At 40.2% G+C, this 19,088-nt stretch overlaps 1 protein-coding gene across 3 annotated transcripts in view; it reads left to right on the forward strand.

Annotated features, from left to right (window-relative positions):
• Window positions 1–19,088, forward strand: part of BMPER (BMP binding endothelial regulator) — a 158,596-nt gene that overhangs the window by 88,646 nt on the left and 50,862 nt on the right. For 2 of the 3 annotated variants that reach the window (XM_087767642.1, XM_087767634.1), the window contains exons 11-13: window positions 1,500–1,545; window positions 10,578–10,907; window positions 16,717–17,053. In XM_087767642.1, coding sequence (XP_087623768.1) covers window positions 1,500–1,545; window positions 10,578–10,907; window positions 16,717–17,053 — 713 coding nt within the window. The remainder of the gene's footprint in view (window positions 1–1,499; window positions 1,546–10,577; window positions 10,908–16,716; window positions 17,054–19,088) is intronic. The other variant, XM_087767645.1, reaches the window with a different exon arrangement.

Below are 19,088 nucleotides of genomic sequence, written 5' to 3' on the forward strand. Positions count from 1 at the left end.
GAAAAACTGACCCAACCCTTTTCTCAAGTCCAGATGTGCCTCAAGTCTGTTCACATGCAGTTGCACATTCAAAGACAAGCTTACACTGAACTTTTATGCCCTGTGGATGATGAGCCCAAGCACACTCATCACCAAGCTCTTGTTCATGCCATCTGGGTACATCAAGCATGAGCAGGACGGAGCGCTCTCCACTCCAGTCTGCTGGCAGGTACTTGGAGTTCATTTCTCCCCATGCACATTGTCAAAGCTTGGCAGTGCTGTAGGCAGAAGGCAAGGCAGACAGCAATAGGGCTTGCTGCCTCTGCCCACTTCCCCGCTCTCTGCGGATACCTGCCACCTATTTCTTGTTTGTCTTCACAAGCTTTTCTGCACTGTTGAGTTTGTTGAGTGGACAGAGCAGCACAGCTCCATTTGCTCGCTCTTGCTGGCTGCTCCTTGCTCACCTGCTTGGAGGGACACAGGAGCAGTGGTCTCACAAATGGGACTTTCTCTGTGTTCAACTACTGTTGGAGCAAAAGGTCGGTGCTGGGGAGCAGCACAGCTCCATATGCCTCTTCCTTCCCTGTATGGGAATGCGGGTAAGCTCCAATATCACCATAAGTTCTGTTATAACCCACGCCAGTTTTTCCTTAGAAAAACACATAGTTCAGTCTGAAATTTTCCAGGCTTATCCTCTCGCTTGACAGTTAGCTTTAGGGAATTTAAGTAAAATCAGATAGAACATCTTTTAATTCGATGAAGACTGAAAAGGAACATGAATGTATGTACACAGAGGCATGTCTTCTGCTTCTAGCCAGCCTTGTATAAGACACAACCATAAATAAAATTGACCTGGGCAGAGTCGTAAATAAAGACTCGAACCTTTTGTCCATATAACTATGACTAGACCAAATTGTTTGCTTTTAGACATTGCACATCCTTGGATGCATGCCCATTTACTTCACTGGGGAGATTGATCCATGATTGGTAATATGATTTGGTGAGAGATACCACAAGATTTAGCCATGAAAGAAATCTGGTCAAACTAGATCTCTACCAGTGCCTCCTACCTTCATTCATTTTTGTATGAAAAACAAATGATTTGGGGGGAGTCTGGAGGTGGGTGCGGAGCAGATTGCCTGTGTGTGGTGACTAAAAGGGTGTGCATAGGAAATGTATATATTATGGGAGGTGGGGGAAAAGGTAGCGATCTTGTTAACCCAATGACTAGTCTGCTTTAGATATCCGTGAATACATGAGTCCAAAAATCTCTCACACTCTTTCTGAAGAGAAAAGTGGTAACAGAGAACCCTTTTAGTATTTCATTTCTTATAAGACTGCCAGGAAGCTCTTTGAATAGTTCTGTCTGTTTTTAGCACCTGATATTTGAAGCTGTAACCAGGGCATTGAGTTCAAACACAACTTGAACTATTTTCAAAGGCTTATCCAGCCTTACAACATAACACAGTCATTGCTCGAAAAACTCTTTCATTAAATCAGCCTGTCTTTCTCCCAATTAGGGTAAAATCCTGAACAGAAAAGGATGCTGTCCTATTTGCACTGAAAGTAAGTTCTTTCTTGAAATTCTTTGAATTCTTTTTTATTCTTTCTGAGAAAATAAATATAATAGAAATATGTTTGCTTTTCTGCCTTCTTTTTAGAGGTGGCTAAAGGGCAGGTGGTTATTGCTGGCCACAGATTTTGCCTCCTATAAATCTGTAAATTTAAAATAAAATGCCTGGGTATTTTATTTTTATTTTATTTTATTGAAATGACACTATTTTTGTCAAATCTGATGTGCTGCTTTTTGAAGGATATAGTTGGCCTGTGAAATTTGTAGCTAATAAAATAAGCAAATGAATAGAGTTGTAACTTTTAGGACTGGGTACCCTTTATATCTGTAAATAACAGCCCAGCTATGTGTATATATAATCCAACACCTTTGCAGATGATTTGTGAGAGTTAAAAAAAGGTGTGCAGAATCTGAGACACAGTCTGGGGCAGCAGTGGGAAGTACAATAGAAAGCTATCCTTCTGTCTGTATGATGTTTAGCTCAACCATCACCTTTTTATCCCTTTACTCTTCACTTCAGGAATTATCATCTTATGATATCACTTGTGTTCTCTCCTAGTCAGCAAAGCACTTACACAAATACTACCTTTAAGCTTATCCTATTTAAGTCAACAGGGAGACCTGTCTTCACTGAAGTTAACAGGATGCAATTACGTATTTCCTTCAGGACATGTTTAAGTATTTTACCAAATAGGGACAGACTGCTAAAATGGGGTTTTATGATTTATAGGAAAGCTTCTGAAAGAACAGGTTTTTAAGGAGAGTATTTCCTATGCTTTTGTCTAAAATCAAATTGGTTTTGCTGATCAACTCAATTCTAGGTGCTCTTGGATTGCACAAATTCCATATGCTAAATACCTGTTTTTCCACTCTGCAGCTCAATTATTTTGAAACATGTAACTTGTGATAAAATAAATCTAGTTTGCAAGTCTTCAGTATAAAAATGAAATTAAATACAAGTGGCAACCTCAGAAACACTTGAAATAATAGTGAGCAGAGGGAGAAATGAAAGAGGATTCAACTGACCAGCAGTTGATTTCATGTTAGCTCAGTTTCAAGGGAGAAGAAATTTGCATAGACTTCTGCTCAAACATGACATGGTATTAGTGTCATGAATTTATCGATCTCTATCTTGCTTCTGTTCTTGTATTTCAGTCTCATTTAACCTTTCTCATGTGTTCTTTTGTAACATGAGAGGGGGAGGAAAATAATGGGGCCAGCCATTCCCTCAAAGCACTAGAGACTCTCTACTGTAAGGGGTTAAAAAGAAGACAGTATAGTGACTCCTTCAGAAATGCTGCCAGAGAATGATGATTTGTGATAATTGTTTCATGGGAGAAGAAGGCAAAAAATAGATTTCTTCAAAGTAAAAATAACTCATCTAGGAACCAGATTACCTAAAAAGTCAGAACTTCTCGATCATGTAAGAAGGGAATGGTCATGACTATAAGACATGTGAAATTAAGGGCAGACCGTTGTTGCTTGTCCTCCTGCCATGCAGCTCTGTAAAGAGCCTGGCTCCATCTTCCCAGTAACCTCCTCCTAGGTACTGGTAGACTGCTCTTAGGTCTCCCCAAAGCTTTCAGGATAAACAGCCTTATTCCCTTAGCCTCTTCTTATGGGTCCTGTCTGCATTGCACTAGCTGCACATGAGGCTGGGAGGCTCGTTGCACTGTCCCGCAGTGGCACGCTTCTCTGTTGCACGTGAAACAGAGGGGTCCTTTTTTTGGAGAGGTGTCTCACTATGGACCTGTTTAGTGTTTGGAGGAGAGATGATGCTGAGCTGATTCTAAGCTTTTACGATTAAAGGCTGTTCCCAGAGTTATCAGGTAATGTAATCAAAGAGCTTAAATACCCACTGTCATACAGCAATACTAACCATTAGTGTTTTAACAGTTGCCTTTTGCAAGGAACTAATTCCACCTTTGTGCCAGAAGTGCTGTAAATCTCATCACGACATAAGACAGGCAGAAGGCAAAATCATAAGTATTTCAGTAATGATCACTATCTCAGATAGTAATTAGAAACTTTGCTAATTCAGCCAATTTCTGATGAGATAAGATGTACATGCACAGCCCTTTCCCTCACCCACCCACTCATGTTGATTCTCTCTCCACATATTAACACACCAGACATTTCTGGCGGTCCAGCAGATATTAATTTTCCAAAGTAAAAACAACATAGGAGGTACAAGAACATACTGTACACAGGAGAGCTTTGAGTACAGTTTAAATGCAGCCAATTTCTATGAAGTGGGTCAAAAACAGTCACGTTGTTAAAGGATACACTTTAAACTGAAAAAAAAAATCAAAGGATTATTTTTCAAAGCAGTTTGTTGCAGAGAGAAAAAGTACCTTGTCTTCTAAAGGGCTGGAGAGTCTCTTTTGTCTACTGTTGCCGAAGTTAACTATGGTTAGTTTTGGCATGTTGCTGTTTAAGCTCCATGGCTGGTGTACAGTTATCACTAATTAAACACAGTGGTCATACCAGTGGAAAATTCAACAGTTTAGTTTATCCTGCTGTAAAAATGTAATGAAATGTACTCTTTTGGGCTTGATTTAGAAAAATCACCACTGACGTCAATTCCATAAATTAGTAATCCTATGTTAGACCAAGGTCATTTTCATATTAGAAAAAGAAAACACTAAACCTGAGTTCAAATAACATTAACAGACTGCTCTCAACTCCAGACAAAGATGGGAGTTTGCAGTGGAGGTTAAATCTTTGTTCTTGACAAAGAAGAATTGATAGCCCTTGCTGAAATTGCAGCAGGCAGTATGAAAGCTTCCTACTGCAACCATGTAGATGTATTTTAATCATGATCAATAATCCTAACACAGTCTTACCTAAGTCATGTGAGGCTTTATGGATGAAGTTTTTTCAAAGCAGACTGCAGTCATCTAGGTCTAGCAGTACACATGATTAAATTTGCAGTAAAGGCCTCTTTTGGGGCAGAAAATTTCGTTCATCACAAATCATTCTGCAGCTTTTTTTAATTGACAAAATGACCAGTGGAGCTAAACCAAACTCAAGGGCATTTGGACCCAGCCTTAGGAGTAAAAGGCTGGTACTTTCACCTGGTCCTGCATCCTTTTTATTTGTTTTTATAGAAATACTGGAAAAATTGATGACTCTTCAAAGCAAAAAAAAAAAAAAAAGAGAGAGAGATATGCATTGTAGGTACCTGTGAGAGCAGGGAGTGGGACTAAAGGACCACATAGGCCCCTGCTTGTCTTGTTTCTTGTGTTATTTCCTTGCCATGAAGAAATACATCAACAAAAAGACTGCAATTGTTTATTCATACTGGAATGCTGTTCATGATTTACCTCCTCAGTCCTTTCAGCTGTGATGGTCTACTGTATAAATATGTATTTGGACAAATTGGAATAGCTATTTTATTTATGAAATAGACCATAAAGACTCCTGTGGAGTTTTTGACACCACACCTTGTAATGTGTATTATATCAAGCTGCACTATGCAGCAGTTATGAGGAAAGTACTCTATGGCTATGCATTTTTTAAAGAAAAGCTAATGAAATTCTATTATGCATGTTCTGTAGCTAGTTTTCAAAAGTTAATAATGTGTTCTGTTTGATTTAGGGCTTAATTCAGCATATAGGCTAATTGCATTCAAAGTTTCATTTTATTTTTAAAAAGCTGAGATATTTTTGAATTATAGATGTGCAACCAGAACACCCTTAACTGGTAAACTTGTATTTTTTCCTCTCTCTCCTTACTTAGAAAGTGTCCAAACCAATTTTAGTTATAATTTAAAGTATATTTTTTTTGGCCACTCTTAACTAGCTACAAGCCCAGAAGAGTGTGACCAGACATCTGGACATCTTGGACTTCAATTGACTGCTCTGATCTCCTGAAAAAATAAAACAAGCTATTCCATGAGCACCAGAGCTAACAGAGCCTGGTTTCCTATGGATTTGTGTCCCATTTCCTTTATATCCCAACAAATAATAAACCCAGCTAGAGACAATATATCCTGTGGCTGCTCTGGAGCTACAAGTGTGCTAATTGCCCAGCCAATATGCTCATGCTCTCCGGCTGCTCAGGATGTGCGTGCTGACTGTCTGTCTGGCCTCCACCAAGTAGTGTATATATATATCACCTTTCTAGAAAGGCTAAATACTGTCTGGGGGAGTGGGGGCATTTGGTGGAAGGCAGAAAGGTACTTTTTGGCAACCACTTATTTCAATAAGTGGTTCTTACCTTTACTCAGCATACTACTTACGAGAAGTGAGTTGTGTTTCAGACTTTTATCCCTCTGTATTGGCCAAAACAGGTAATGATTTCATAAACTTTTTTCTTTTTCCCTTATGAGAGTACATTAAAACTCGGGGAATGCTAAAATGTTCTTTTCCTTGCTGTTGCCTTTTCAGCCTCCTTTTTTGTACAGATAAATATGTTTTCAAAAACGGTGCTCCTTGACCACAGTTACCTTCCCCGTTACCTTTTCTAATGAAAGTCACTATTTCATTTGAATTGGGCACATGATTTGTAAATGCAAGGAAAGCATGCCAAGAGTTCTATAGTATTCACTTTAGCACCTAAATACTAATATTATTAGTTTGCAAGTAAGCTGTAGAGCCTTAGGTGGGAGCTGAGCAAATCACACATGTAGTTTAAGATTGTCAAATGTAAAAGTGTGAAGTCCATATTTAGTTGCTTAAAAAACAAACGTGAAAACTGCTGAGCTCCCAGAAGCTTTTATGAAAGCCAGAAGTTTTGAATACTGATTTGGGAGCCCAAATGCAGGATTTCCAAAAGAGGTTTAGAGGTGTTTGCAGCCAGCTCCCAATAATGTTTAATCGGAGTTGAGTGCCTAAGGCACTTTGAAAATCACAGCCTCCTGAACATAGCTCTGGGGCCTTCCTTTGAAAAATTTGTGTTTTTCAGGGACAGAGAGGGAATGGGTATATTTGCCTTCATGTGCATGTCTAGATGAGCAAAAAAAGACATCAAAGATCATGAATGCTAGGTTCAAAACAAGCAGGAGGCAGTGGTTCTTAATGCACTTTGCCCAAGGGTGTTCTGGATGCTAAAAACATTTTTGAGTTCGGGGGGAAACTGGACAAATTCACAGAAAAGAAGTCTATGAAAGGTTACTAAATAAAGAGAAACCATGTCTAGCTCAGAAAGTTCCTAAGCTGAAAATAGTTGGGGGCTGGCGGAGTCTTAGGGGCACGTATTGTATATAATTGCCCTTTTCTAACTCTACCCTAGACAGCTGATAGAGACAAGGAGTATACACAATAAGCTGTGAACAACTTACCCCAGGGAAAAAAGGGAAGGATCTTCACCTGTGACCTTATGCCTTGTTAGCACAAGCTAGCAAAATTCATACTCCAGCATTAGGGAACATAGCTTTGGTGATGCAGCCAGACCTCTCCATCCGTTATGTCCTAACAGAGGAGCAAGGCACACACGATCCTAACTAGAGAACCGGTGCTTCTAATAGATTTCAAAAACAGCCAAGCAGAAAGACTAGTTTGTTTCAGAGGAGAAAAAAAAGGCAAAAAAAAAAAAAAGCAGCAAACCATAAAACCTGATGTGATTGAAACTCTCCCAAAAGGAAATAAACAACAACCCAAAATCTAAAAATGGCAGGAACTCTTTTCATGTTGCCTGTCTTTTGCAGTCTTGTTACACCCAGTATTTAAGGTTTATTTCTACGCCAACCACTTCTTCTTACTGGCAGTGCCTGAGTTATCGCACACAGTGGATTTTTTTTTTTTTTAACCCCACAATTTTAGCAAACCTTTCAAGACTGTTTTACACAGTGATATCAGAGAATCAATTATTCAGGCTGGTTTTGCGTAGATTTTCCCTCCCCTATTTCCTTGGTTATTAAAGAAAACAGCAAAATTTGGATCAGACATTCAGCTATCCAGTCCAAAATACATTCTTTTTTATTTTAACTGCACTGCATCAAGTTGACATATGACGTGACACGATGTAACATAACATAAAACAACATTACTCTGCATAACACATTAGAAATTAAAAATAAATATTTCCTTTGGATCCCATTGGTACTATCAATTTTACTTGCACATCTCTAAATTATGTTTGTTCCTCTCATGTCTTGCCTCTTAGCCACTTGCTTAGGTGAAGAACCAGCCTCCCTCTCCCGATACGTTAGTTAATAACATGTATAACATGTCCATGTTCTTGGCCTCCTAGAAACGCAGACAAAAAACAGTTCTCTCCTCTGAAATCTTCACTGATGTTTGGGCTGATTTTTTTGCTGATAGTTTCCTTGTTTTCATAAAAGTTGTCATGTTTAAAGAAAAATTAAAGCCTGAAAAAATGAAATAGAATCTGAGCAGTTAATAAAATGTATCTTAATATTCATCATGAGGATAATTACATGAGTACATAAAGAAATCAGAAACATGTTAGTATGATTTAGTAACGGTAAAGTCAGATGGTCTCCATGTAAAATCTATGGATTTTTTTCCCATTGGTAAAAATTACATTGGTGATTAAAAACTATATGATTCCTGCCAATTTATGGAGAATCAATTAATCTTTTTATGGACTTTGAAAAACAGTTATTGATATCCTCACTGGTATCAATGAAGGAAATGAGACTCAAAGAAGTGCACACTTTAAAAAGCATTCCTTTATCTAAGTCTCTTGGTTTTCAGTCTCTGCTTAAAGTACATCAGGCCTGATTTCCAGAGTTTTTGGTCAAATGTGGTTCATTTTGACTTCTAATGGAGCTGTTAACATGTGGTCCTTGAGAAATCAAAACTTTTGGTCCCTGATTGCCAGGCATAGTAGAGAGGCATAATAATGATGCCAAGACTAGCTACTGGCTTAGCTAAAGAAGCACGCATGTCGCAAGTTAGGGGTAAAGTGCAAATCTCCCAGGTACCAACTCTGTGATGGCACTACACCATGTGGTGAGGAAGACTGAGGTTAGACTTTAGGAAGACCTTCCTCACAGTAAAAGCAGCTGAGCAGTGCAACAGGTTGCCAGAGGCGGCTGTCAAGTGGCTCTTACTACTGCTCTTTAAGAGCAGGTTAGATAGATATCTGTCAGGAATAACAGATAAAGGTGATTCTGCATTACAGCTGGAGAAGGAAAAGGTAATGTCTTCTGGGGTCCCCTTCGGCCCCATTTTCTGTATCTCCATGTGGGTATCCTTGGATGCTCTTTAACTACAGCTAGAAAAACGCCAGAAACATTATTGCTGCTTTAGCATAGCACTCTGCCTAGGCTGGAAAACCCTGCTGAGAAAGGTGTATTGCGTAGTCAAAGTTGCATTGCACTCCACCAAAGGAATTCCCTGCCTTTTATCTGTAACATCCATGTCTCCTCCTTTTTTGTATGTTTGAATTTGCCTTTTTTAGCTGCCTTTTTAGGCGAGCCATTGTTAGTTGGGTGATTTTTTTTTTCCAGTGAATAAATTGTATTCCTTGTAACTCTCCCCTCCTTTGTTGTGGTGGGGTTTTTTTGTTTTTTGTTTTTTTTTGATTGATGCTGTTCACAGCTCTTTGACTACTGAGTCAAATTTTGTTCCTGCACCAAGCCCTCCCCCTAAAACAGGCATCATCTTTCCAAGGCAGCCTCAGCCCACGGGTATCCAGCTGGCAGTAGCAGTGCGCATTTCTCTGCCTTGAGACTCCTTCTTCCAGGAACAGCAGCAATGAGATGTGGTTAGGATCTATTGTTATACCAGAAGGCTGCAATGCAAATAAATTTGCTGCTCTCTTTGATTGTGAGGCAATTCAATCAATTGCTGGGTAACTGCAGGGTAACTCAGCATCATTGACATGAGTGTGGAAACGTTCTGCCTTTGAGCTGCGGCTTCTCCGACCAGCGTATGGATGCAAACATCAATAAGAGATCTTGCTCTATTTGTAATGATGCAAATGATTGGTAGAGATACCATGCCTTTCGATAGTCATTCATCATGTTAGTCACTTACTACTGACTTTTAGTTGGTAGCATAACAATAATTACAAGTCAGTTGTATATAAATAACATATATGATAGCTTGTACCACGGAGTAAAGGTGATGATTCTACAGATAATTTGGGAAAAAAACCCATAAATATACCTAGTTTATAAATGTGCAATATTTATAAGTGTGTCTATGTAAAATATGGACAGAATTAGGTCCTGCTAAAGTGGTCTGATGGCTTTTAATTTCAGGGCATCACCCCTGCCTAACTGGGGACATTAAAATTAGCCTCAAAAATATACATGTGATGTTTTGAATTCTGGTTCTGTTAGTGGATTAGGCTTTGCTCCCATAACACAACTTAAGGGTAGGAGCTCATCTCAGGGGAACTTAACTGTCTGAGAGGAATGCCTGTAGTCTTAGATACTTGTTTGCACTCCCAGAGCTGGCAGCAGAGAGACAGGCTCCTCCAGAGAGTAATTCCCCATGTATTAAAAGAGATGTCTAAAACTGGTGAGATGAAAGACTTTCTAGTCATGTCTGTTTCTCTGTGTCAGTGCGAGGGAGACTGGATGAATTGCTTAGACTAGACATTTCATGTTTGGAAAGCTGAAGCTAGGTGGGAAGGCTCCCATCACACATCTCCAGAGACATGTGGTCTGTGCAAGCCCAGGCCTCTGCCTGCTCTGACATCATGAGTGGGGCTTGTATTTTCTGGAAATTAAATAATTCAAAAAATTTCACAGGCATTGTAATAACCTAAACTGTTCAGGTGATACATTATGTTTAAGGGACAAACATAGGTTGAAAGATGTGTCTTTGGTTCCTAGCTACAGGTTAGCCTTCCTATGCTGCCCCAAGGATCAGTTTGCCTTTGGTTCCCACCCGCTTTGAGAAAGACTTCTACTAAAGCCATGAAGCTTCTGTTTTTTCTGTTTTTTTTATATATATATATCTATATTCCTAGTGTGTGTCAGCCAAATCTGCCCTGTAGTGCAGACAGATTAGGTGAGAGTGGTGTCCTCTAAGTTCTTATCAACTGCTTTTTTCAAACTTTGATTGATCCTGATATGGCGCTTTTGTTTCTCACTCACCTGCAGAGCCTGGAGTTTGCACTGTATTTGGAGACCCTCACTACAACACTTTTGATGGACGGACATTTAACTTTCAGGGAACATGTCAGTACGTTTTGACGAAAGACTGCTCCTCCTCTGCCTCGCCCTTTCAGGTGCTGGTAAAAAACGATGCCCGTCGGACCCGTTCTTTCTCCTGGACAAAGTCAGTGGACCTTGTGTTGGGCAGAAGCACTATCAGCCTCCAGCAGCACCTCACAGTGAAGTGGAATGGGACCCGCATCTCACTACCTTGCGAGACACCGCAATTTCAGATCGATTTGGATGGTTATTTGCTGAAAGTGGCTACGAAAGCAGGTAGGGCAAGTGTGCATGTGTGTGTGTGTCTTCTCTCTGAAGAACTTCTCAAGTGTAACATGAACAGTAGTCAGTAAAAAAGCATGATAGCAGTAATAAATGTAGTTACAACTCTTTAGAGATATGAGGAACCCAAAGTGCTTTCAAAATCCCTGCAGCCCACAAGCAGAGATCCCAGCTATGAGTTTGAAGTCTTTGCAGAACATTTGCTAAGCTATGTTTCATTCTGCAGCTGACAATTAACTGCCTGAACAGATGAATGTGACATGATTTTAACTTCAGTAACTTAAGAGTGGCTTATGCAGGATCATAGTTTGATATTTACAGATAAGAACAGAGAGGAGATCAGTTCTTAAACATAACATTCAGTTTTTACTCCAATTGCAGCAACATACCTTACAGTCGAAGTCAGCAATTATATAAAATCATAGTTAACAATGGCTGGAATGAGTTTAAGTTGTCAAATTATGGAAACATTTCACTGGGGCTACCCAGCAAAATGGAGGTCCTGGTTTGAAAACCAAGGCCTGACTTGCTGTTCAGTGCCATCTTGTTGGACTTACTTTGTGCTCGAGTAAGAGTTTGTCTGTGAGGAACAGAGAGTCCACAGCACCAGAAGCAAAAGGAAATTAGAAACTTCGGAGAATCTGGTACCTTATTTGTAGAAACAGGGAAGGGAGATAGTAGACTCTCGGGTCTTTTGTGTCCTAGAAAATACATTAATTGTCAAAATGCTAAACCAGAGAACTTATATTTGTTTTGATAAACTGTTCTGAAACTATGGTATCCTTGCATAGATAAACACTGAGGGGAAGTTTAAAACTTTCTCATTAGCATGTGTTAGGTACTACTGTAGTCCTGAGAGATTTCACTTACACAGTAAAGTACTGTTTCAGTGAGAATACTATTTACTGTTAATTCAATTAAATGCCATGTGAAAGCAGTGAAACCAATCTTTCTTATGGAGTGATATGGCCACAGGCGTGACGCATAGTCATACTCATTATCTAGCATCATTTTTTTTCAAGGGGGAGACTAGCACCCACTGTTGAGCTGAGAATTTAGACACCTGTTCATATAGCCCCTGGAAATGTAAGTCTGCATAATGTGGATCCCAGCTCTGGGCTCATTCCTCAAAGTGGCAATGCAGATTTTTGTGGCTGTCTGTAAAATGCACACAAGTTGACCATTATTCACAACTTCTAATTAAAAGCATCTTGAGGGTTTCTCTTTGCAGCCAGCTGAACGCTATGAATTCTGGAGATGTGGATTTCATTAGCCAACCACAGGCCAAGGAAAGGTTTTCAATCGAAGATGAATGACAGCTAATCCTGCTGCTATTCCATTTGTCTCTGGTGCAAGCTTAATAAATGACTACACACATCCTTGTCCATGTGTTGGCAGAGGGAGTGCAAACATGGCATATGACAACATACCAAACAGTGTGTAATCACTGCAAATTATAGCCTAAATAATTCCTCCCCTTAACGGAGCAGGATTAGGTTTCTCTCGCTGAACACAGCACGATGGGCCAAGTCCTCCTTTCCTCAGCATGTAAGGCCTGGAAAGCAGCAGAATGGCATGGCTCCATTTTGCTGGGAGAGGACAAGCAGCAGAGAGGTTGTAGAGAGGAGGAATGTGCTGAGTAGAACTGGTTTAAAGACAAACCTTTTGTTCCACAGGAAATTCCAAGTGCCGGGGGAAAAAAAAATGGAGAATTTTCTCTGTTTTAGAATGAAACATGGGTTTTTTAAAAAATATATACTTTCCCAGTGTAGGGTGAAAAAAGAGGGGGAGGGAGGAAGTAATGAAAAATAAGCAAAACTACTGCACTAGAAGCAAAATTCAAAGTGAAATTGGGCTGGGAAGTGCAGGGTCTGGTGCTTACAGTTCAGCCAGCATTCCCACGGCTTTTGGTTTTCCTTTTGCAGAGCTGGGAGCTCAGCCCTGGATAAAACAGGGGAGCCCAAAGCTTCAGGAAGCCTTGTGGTCCCTGGCTACGGGGCAGTCTGCATGGCAGGGCTGTTCTGGACTTCCATACCCTGAGAGTCCAGGCTTCCAGGCAGCCCACCAGGCAAGCTGGCAAGAAACCAGCTTGGAGCCTTGCCTGTGCCGTGTCGGAAGTTCATTGAATCTGATATGTCTCCCTGAAGCATTTCAGTTCTGATGAATTGGCATTTTCCAGTGAAAACCTGTTTTGTTGCTCAATTCCTCACCAGCCATAGCCTTGGATGCCATGCAGCAGCAATTCTGGCACCCTGCAGTTGCAGGTGCTTTGTCATGGGTGTGGTTAGGATGGTGTTGAGTCCTTGTCTAAAATTTGTGTGTTAGAAAGATGAGAGAGCAGAGGGTCACAGAGCTGGTGTTACTTATCTGTCCTTGCAGTGCAGGAGCACTTTTTTTGTTGTTGTTTCTGTGCTGATCTTTTGCATGAAGCCCCTTTGCTGAGGTTTTCTGTACCACTTTGGCACTAAATCTTTAGGGAAGAGTGGTCTGCCAGTTCTTGAGGATGCCTTTACCATGAAAAATCATGGAGAACAATTGATGGGAGTTCCCAGCATGGGGAACTCAGTGTGTGATGTGCATAAATCCAGAAGGATTTTTTTTAAATGCAGTAGAGCACATAGTGTGCCAAGTTAAGAAATCAAGTAATGAGTTGATTAAGCATCCTTCAAAGAAAAGGGAAAATTGGAAAACCCTAAAAAGTAGCTCAGAGAATATTCCTTTTCTGCACATCCCCAGATGGGACAGATGCTGCATCCTTTGGCTTCACATCTCTTGGATTCTGATTCTTGTCCAAGTGAATGGGAAACTCATCCAGCTGGGGGGGTCGGGGGGAAGGAAAGGAGGGTATAGGCACCAAGAAACTCTTCCAAACAATTTCTGTCTGCCAAGGAGACTGTTTCAAACATTGCTCCATAGCATAATCCCATCTGTCACAGCTCTTGTTGGTATACAGAAACGAACTGAATTTTCTGCTTGCGAACAAAAAGGCACACACTGCACACTGCGATCAGGCTGCGACAAAATTATCACTCATGTAGGAGTAAATACCCTTCCTCGTTACCCCAAAAGGGAATAAGCTCCATTATGGACAGAAACCTTTAGGCTGTTCATCAAAGCTAGAAATTACCCTTCCATCTGAGCAATTACAGCATAATATAGTGTAATTAATACCCAGCTAGAGGAAAGTAAATCCTTTTGTGGTAGTTAAACTGTGAGTCTTCTGAATAAAATCCAGTAATCAAAGCAGGACTCTCTATATTTAAAAATGTGCATTTTTATATGCTGAGATGAAAAGTCATAATTTTATGTTATTCTTGTCTGCATATCTAGAGTTCACAGAGCAACATGTAACAAGTAGATTAACTTAACTCTCACAAAGGACACACAAATATTCAGGATAATTTTAGAGGTAGCCTTTTGTAATGAACATGAGTGTTTTCACTGAAAGTCAGTAAGTCTTGGCTTGAGAAAAAAAGTTGTAAAAGGAAAATTAAGGTAGAATCATTAGCCAGTCTTTTGTGACTCTGCTTAAAGTCAGCAGCTTCTGAGGGAGCTCATTTGGGGAAGAAGGTGAACACCGCCTTAAAAACTGGAGTTATTTTCTGAAGAGAACTGTCTGAGAATTTGGATCTCGATGCTTCAAGCTTTGAGAAAGTTTATATGATTTTCAAGTCTGAAGAAATCTTAGTTTATAAGTTAATGGCAAGGTTTTTGTAAATGCCAGCACGGCAGTATTAATCTGGTGTCTGCAAATCAAGCTGTGTTTTGTTTTGTTCAGCATTGTCAGAAGCAAAGACATCTGGAATTTGAATTTGTTCAGCAATGATAATGTATGAAGCAGCTTAAAAGGCAGCTTTCCCCCTTGCCACTGTGCTGGCCTTGTTAACAATTGTAGTCTTGCACAATTTCTCAATTGGCTGGGTGTAAAGTGCCTTTGGAGGAGGACACAGTGTCCCTATACATGCTGGGTTTATTAGATAATTTGAAACTGCTTTCACGCACAGTCAGCTCAGGACATATTTGTGCTATCACTGCTAACCTATAGAGATAAGAAAACATGATGCAATAGACTGTAGTGACCGGGGATGCAGAATTATCTGCACAACCTTGGTTCCCCAAACTCCTGGTGACACGGTGTAAACCACACAAGCGCCAGGACAGTATGGCAAAGCACCCCTTCTACAACCATAATTGCCGTTTGAGCCTCGCCCTGTTTCTCTGTGGATAGGAATTGTCATAGGAGACAATGGGATGTGTTGCTAAAGGAAGGGTTCCAGCTTTGAACTGAGTCACTGCTATGTTAATTACTTACATGAGGATGGGCAAGATTTGGATCACACAGTGACAAGCACTGATTTACAAGAGGAAAGGGTGGTGCTAAGCCAGCCCACACAGCAAATGGAGCAAAGCCCTGGTCCTGCACCGTGGAGTGATGCTGTTTGGTATTCTTGGCCAGGCAGCGAAAAGAGGGTAAAATCTGTAGTATCCTGTTTAAAAGCAGGTTCCTGTGTTTATCCTTAACTAACCACTGCACACGGGTACTTTATGAGAATAAATTAACATCAGCAAAATTATTTGTGATCTTCAGATGCAGGGTTACTGCAGAGATGTGAAGTAGTAGCATTCATCAGATATTGGAAATAATTAAAAGAAATGCCATTTTGGGATAAGAGTTAAGCAGCAGTGATTCTCAGTGTTGTTTTTATCCCATATGATACCAAAAATGCTTTCCCTTACGAGACACATATTTACTCCTCAAAGGATGGAATTCATTTAATTTACGATGACCCAGGTAAAAACTAGAAGTTTAGTTTCTGCCTGATCTCTGGGTCCTCTAGAATATCACTGGAAACAGAAAGGCATTCAGAAGGTGGTTTATTCCCTCTGCATTAGACACTCATGTTGTGACCCAGAGCTGCCTGTTTCTCTCCATCAGAGAGGGCCCAGACAGCTGACTTAAGCCAAGCACCTTGCTTTTAGATGGGTACAGACAAAATGGATTTCACCCACAGAAAGCAATTTTGATTTTGATGTACTAGAAGTGCAAAACCTTACTGTAAAACAGATTGTAGCAGAGCACTTACATCACAGCCACTAGATGAAGGTTAGGTGTTCACCATCATTCCTCAGTGTTACTGACTTATGAAGACAACTTCAAAAGACTGGAAATTAACACCTTTTGAATGAACAGTTTGAATCCAGTTCAGAATGCCTTCTTACAACAGTTTTACCCATCTCACATGTCTTATAGGTGCTTGCATTGGAACAGTAGTATTTACCCAAACGAGTCATCAGTGTCAGCTTTGCAGGCAAGAAAAGGACATTTTCCATAAGGTGGTCACTGGTGGAGCCTCATGGGGCATGGACATATTTGTATGCCTATGACCTGTGCAATGGGTGACAATGGTTGAAATTCTGGGGCCTCCGTGAAATAGCTGGAAATTTGCCCCAGCAAGTTCAATTTGCAGAATTTTGCAAGAGCCCTCTTTCTATGTTGAGAGTAGTTCTGCCTTGGCTCCAGATTTTTTAGGATAAGCCCATTCATTAGCAAGGAGGAACAAAAATAAATAGAGACAGGCATGAGTGTATTGTAATTGACTGTGATTTAAGAAACACTACACTTGCCAGAGGCACTTACTGGGAGGTATATAGAAATCTAACAACATTATCAGAAGGAAGCCAATGGCTTTGTTTAGGTTCCCATGAACACAGTTTCACAAACATAAGGCACAGTTTGTTATCCTCAATTTCTTCTTCTTCTCTTTTTTTTTGTGTGCGTGTTTTTGTCTCATCTCTTTATTAGGCTTGGAAATCTCGTGGGATGGAGACAGTTTTGTGGAAGTCATGGCTGCGCCACATCTGAAAGGCAAACTCTGTGGTCTGTGTGGCAATTACAACGGGCACAAGCGAGATGACCTGATTGGTGGGGACGGGAATTTTAAGTTTGACGTGGACGACTTTGCCGAATCCTGGCGCGTGGAGTCCAACGAGTTCTGCAGCCGCCCACAGAGAAAACCTGTGCCCGAGCTCTGTCATGGGACGGTCAGGGTGAAACTCCGAGCTCACCGGGAATGCCAGAAACTCAAAGCATGGGAGTTTCAGAGCTGTCATTCAACGGTGGATTATACCACATTTTACCGGTAAGCATGGCTTGCTGTGGAGGGGGATAGTAAGTTACTGTGTGAGGAGAAAAACCACACAGTTGGCCCAATTTCAGTAGTGTTTGAGCACATGCTTTGAGCTGCTTTTGCTAAGAGTTAATATACAGGCTTAGAGTTACATTATGTTGAGCTTTTCTGAGTCAGGAATCAGAAGAATATTGTCCTGAGCTAATAAAGACCCGAGCAACCAACAGTGAGAAAGGCAGTCAGGCTTGTGATCACCTAGAGCAAAAGTGCTTTTGGAGATTGAGGAGAGAGGGGGAAGAGACTTCAAAACATTTTGGTAAGCTCTTTCTGATTTCAAAAAGGTTGTAAAGTTGAGGCTGACTTTAATTACTACTGCTTGTGGTCCAGAGAAGTGTGTCTTCCCAGAAGCATTTTGAAAATGACTTTATTAAAGCAGGGGTATTAAATATTACTAGTGCTTCTTGGATGGTGTAGTTTGTAGGTTGACAGTTTGAAAGGAGAGAGTTAACAAAAAGTTCAGTGCATGCCCATCCTGCCCTAGGAGCAAAGGAAGACAAATGAGGATCTAGAAGCCTTGTCTGAGTGAAGATTTTTTATCTTTAAAACGCTTCCAGTCTAAACCACAGAGACATCATTTCTGTTCTTTAATTGGCATGAGTTTATTTGCCCCTCACTCAGTAAATAAAATTGGCTTTCTTTTGATTGCCTGACATAAAAGATAAAAGCAAGCCAAGTCACAGTTGCATGATGGCGAAGGGAGCTGCCTGATCTCCGCACTCCCAGCTTTCCCCACTTGTGCACATCTGCTGAACTATTGGGCTTATTAGGAAAAGCTTTCTAAAATGACTCCATTTCCCTCATGAATTGCCTTTCCTCTTCTTTTATAATGAGACAGAAAGACTTTTATCTACCTCAGCAGAATACGTCTGGGACTGGGAAATGCTAGAAGACGGCACACGGCTTGGCTTGTAGTCTATGTGCTTCTGCATTTAGTTTGCTATAGTGTATCCCTGTGCTAGGAGCCTGGCAAAGAGTGAAGATTATATTGTGTGCAGGTTATAATACTTTATCTTTTCCAATGGCTGGAGCACAGCAGAGAGCACTAGAGATGCTAACACACACACACACAGGGTCTGTTGAATGCATTTCAGCAACATTCCCATCTCACTTCCATCATTCTCTAAAGGTAAGTGATGACAATGCAAATGGAAAACAGGCACAGAGAGATTTGTTTCGTTTTGCAGTGGATTTTTTGTCCCTTTTTAAAAGTAGCTTGTGATTAATTTGGTGCAATACAGTTTCTGACACCACAGTGGAAAATGATTTATATTTTGGCTACAGCAGCCAGAAAAAAAATCTCTACATGCTTGCACACAAGAATTACCGTAGAGCATTTCTGTTGCTTTAAAATTGTGTCTTCTCTTTGTCCTGGAAGGACAATGAAATCAAGCAAGTATTTAATTTGATTATGTCCTTTTGTAGAAAAGTCTGTTTTTCCCTAAGGAAACTTTATGTTGAAATGACCATCATATTCTGTCAGAAGTAGCTGTTCGTTTGCGTCCATTTAGATGTTGCCAGTTCTTAGAATGCTCAGCTCCCAATACAGGAATTAAAGATAAAATATAAATTAAAATTAAATAATGGTAGTTAGTAGAATGCTACTTCTTGTTAGAAACAGACAAAGTTGTAGCAAGGAATTTATTCAATGACCATGGCCATTTTTCATACTAGGAAATTCCCACAAGGAGGTAATGATTATGGGACATACATTCAATAAAGCTCTAGGAACATTTCTAACATAAATCTTTGCATATATAAATACACGCATGCATATGTGTGTGTGTATAAGTATAAATATGCGTACTTAAGAGATTTGCATTTTTCATGACTTTTTTTCGAAGAATCCATTGCTGGTGGTGTACTCTTGCAGAAAATTTAAATTACCACTAAAAGAAATTTAAATTAACATTTACAGCTTTTTACTGAGGTCTTTTAGAAAAGCATATTTAGTCAATGTTTTATAATTTCAGGCTAGTTTTAACTAAAA

Source organism: Nipponia nippon, unplaced genomic scaffold (assembly GCF_047370975.1).
Source record: "Nipponia nippon isolate SJK-2023a ecotype South Korea unplaced genomic scaffold, ASM4737097v1 scaffold_1, whole genome shotgun sequence".
Lineage (NCBI taxonomy): Eukaryota > Metazoa > Chordata > Aves > Pelecaniformes > Threskiornithidae > Nipponia > Nipponia nippon.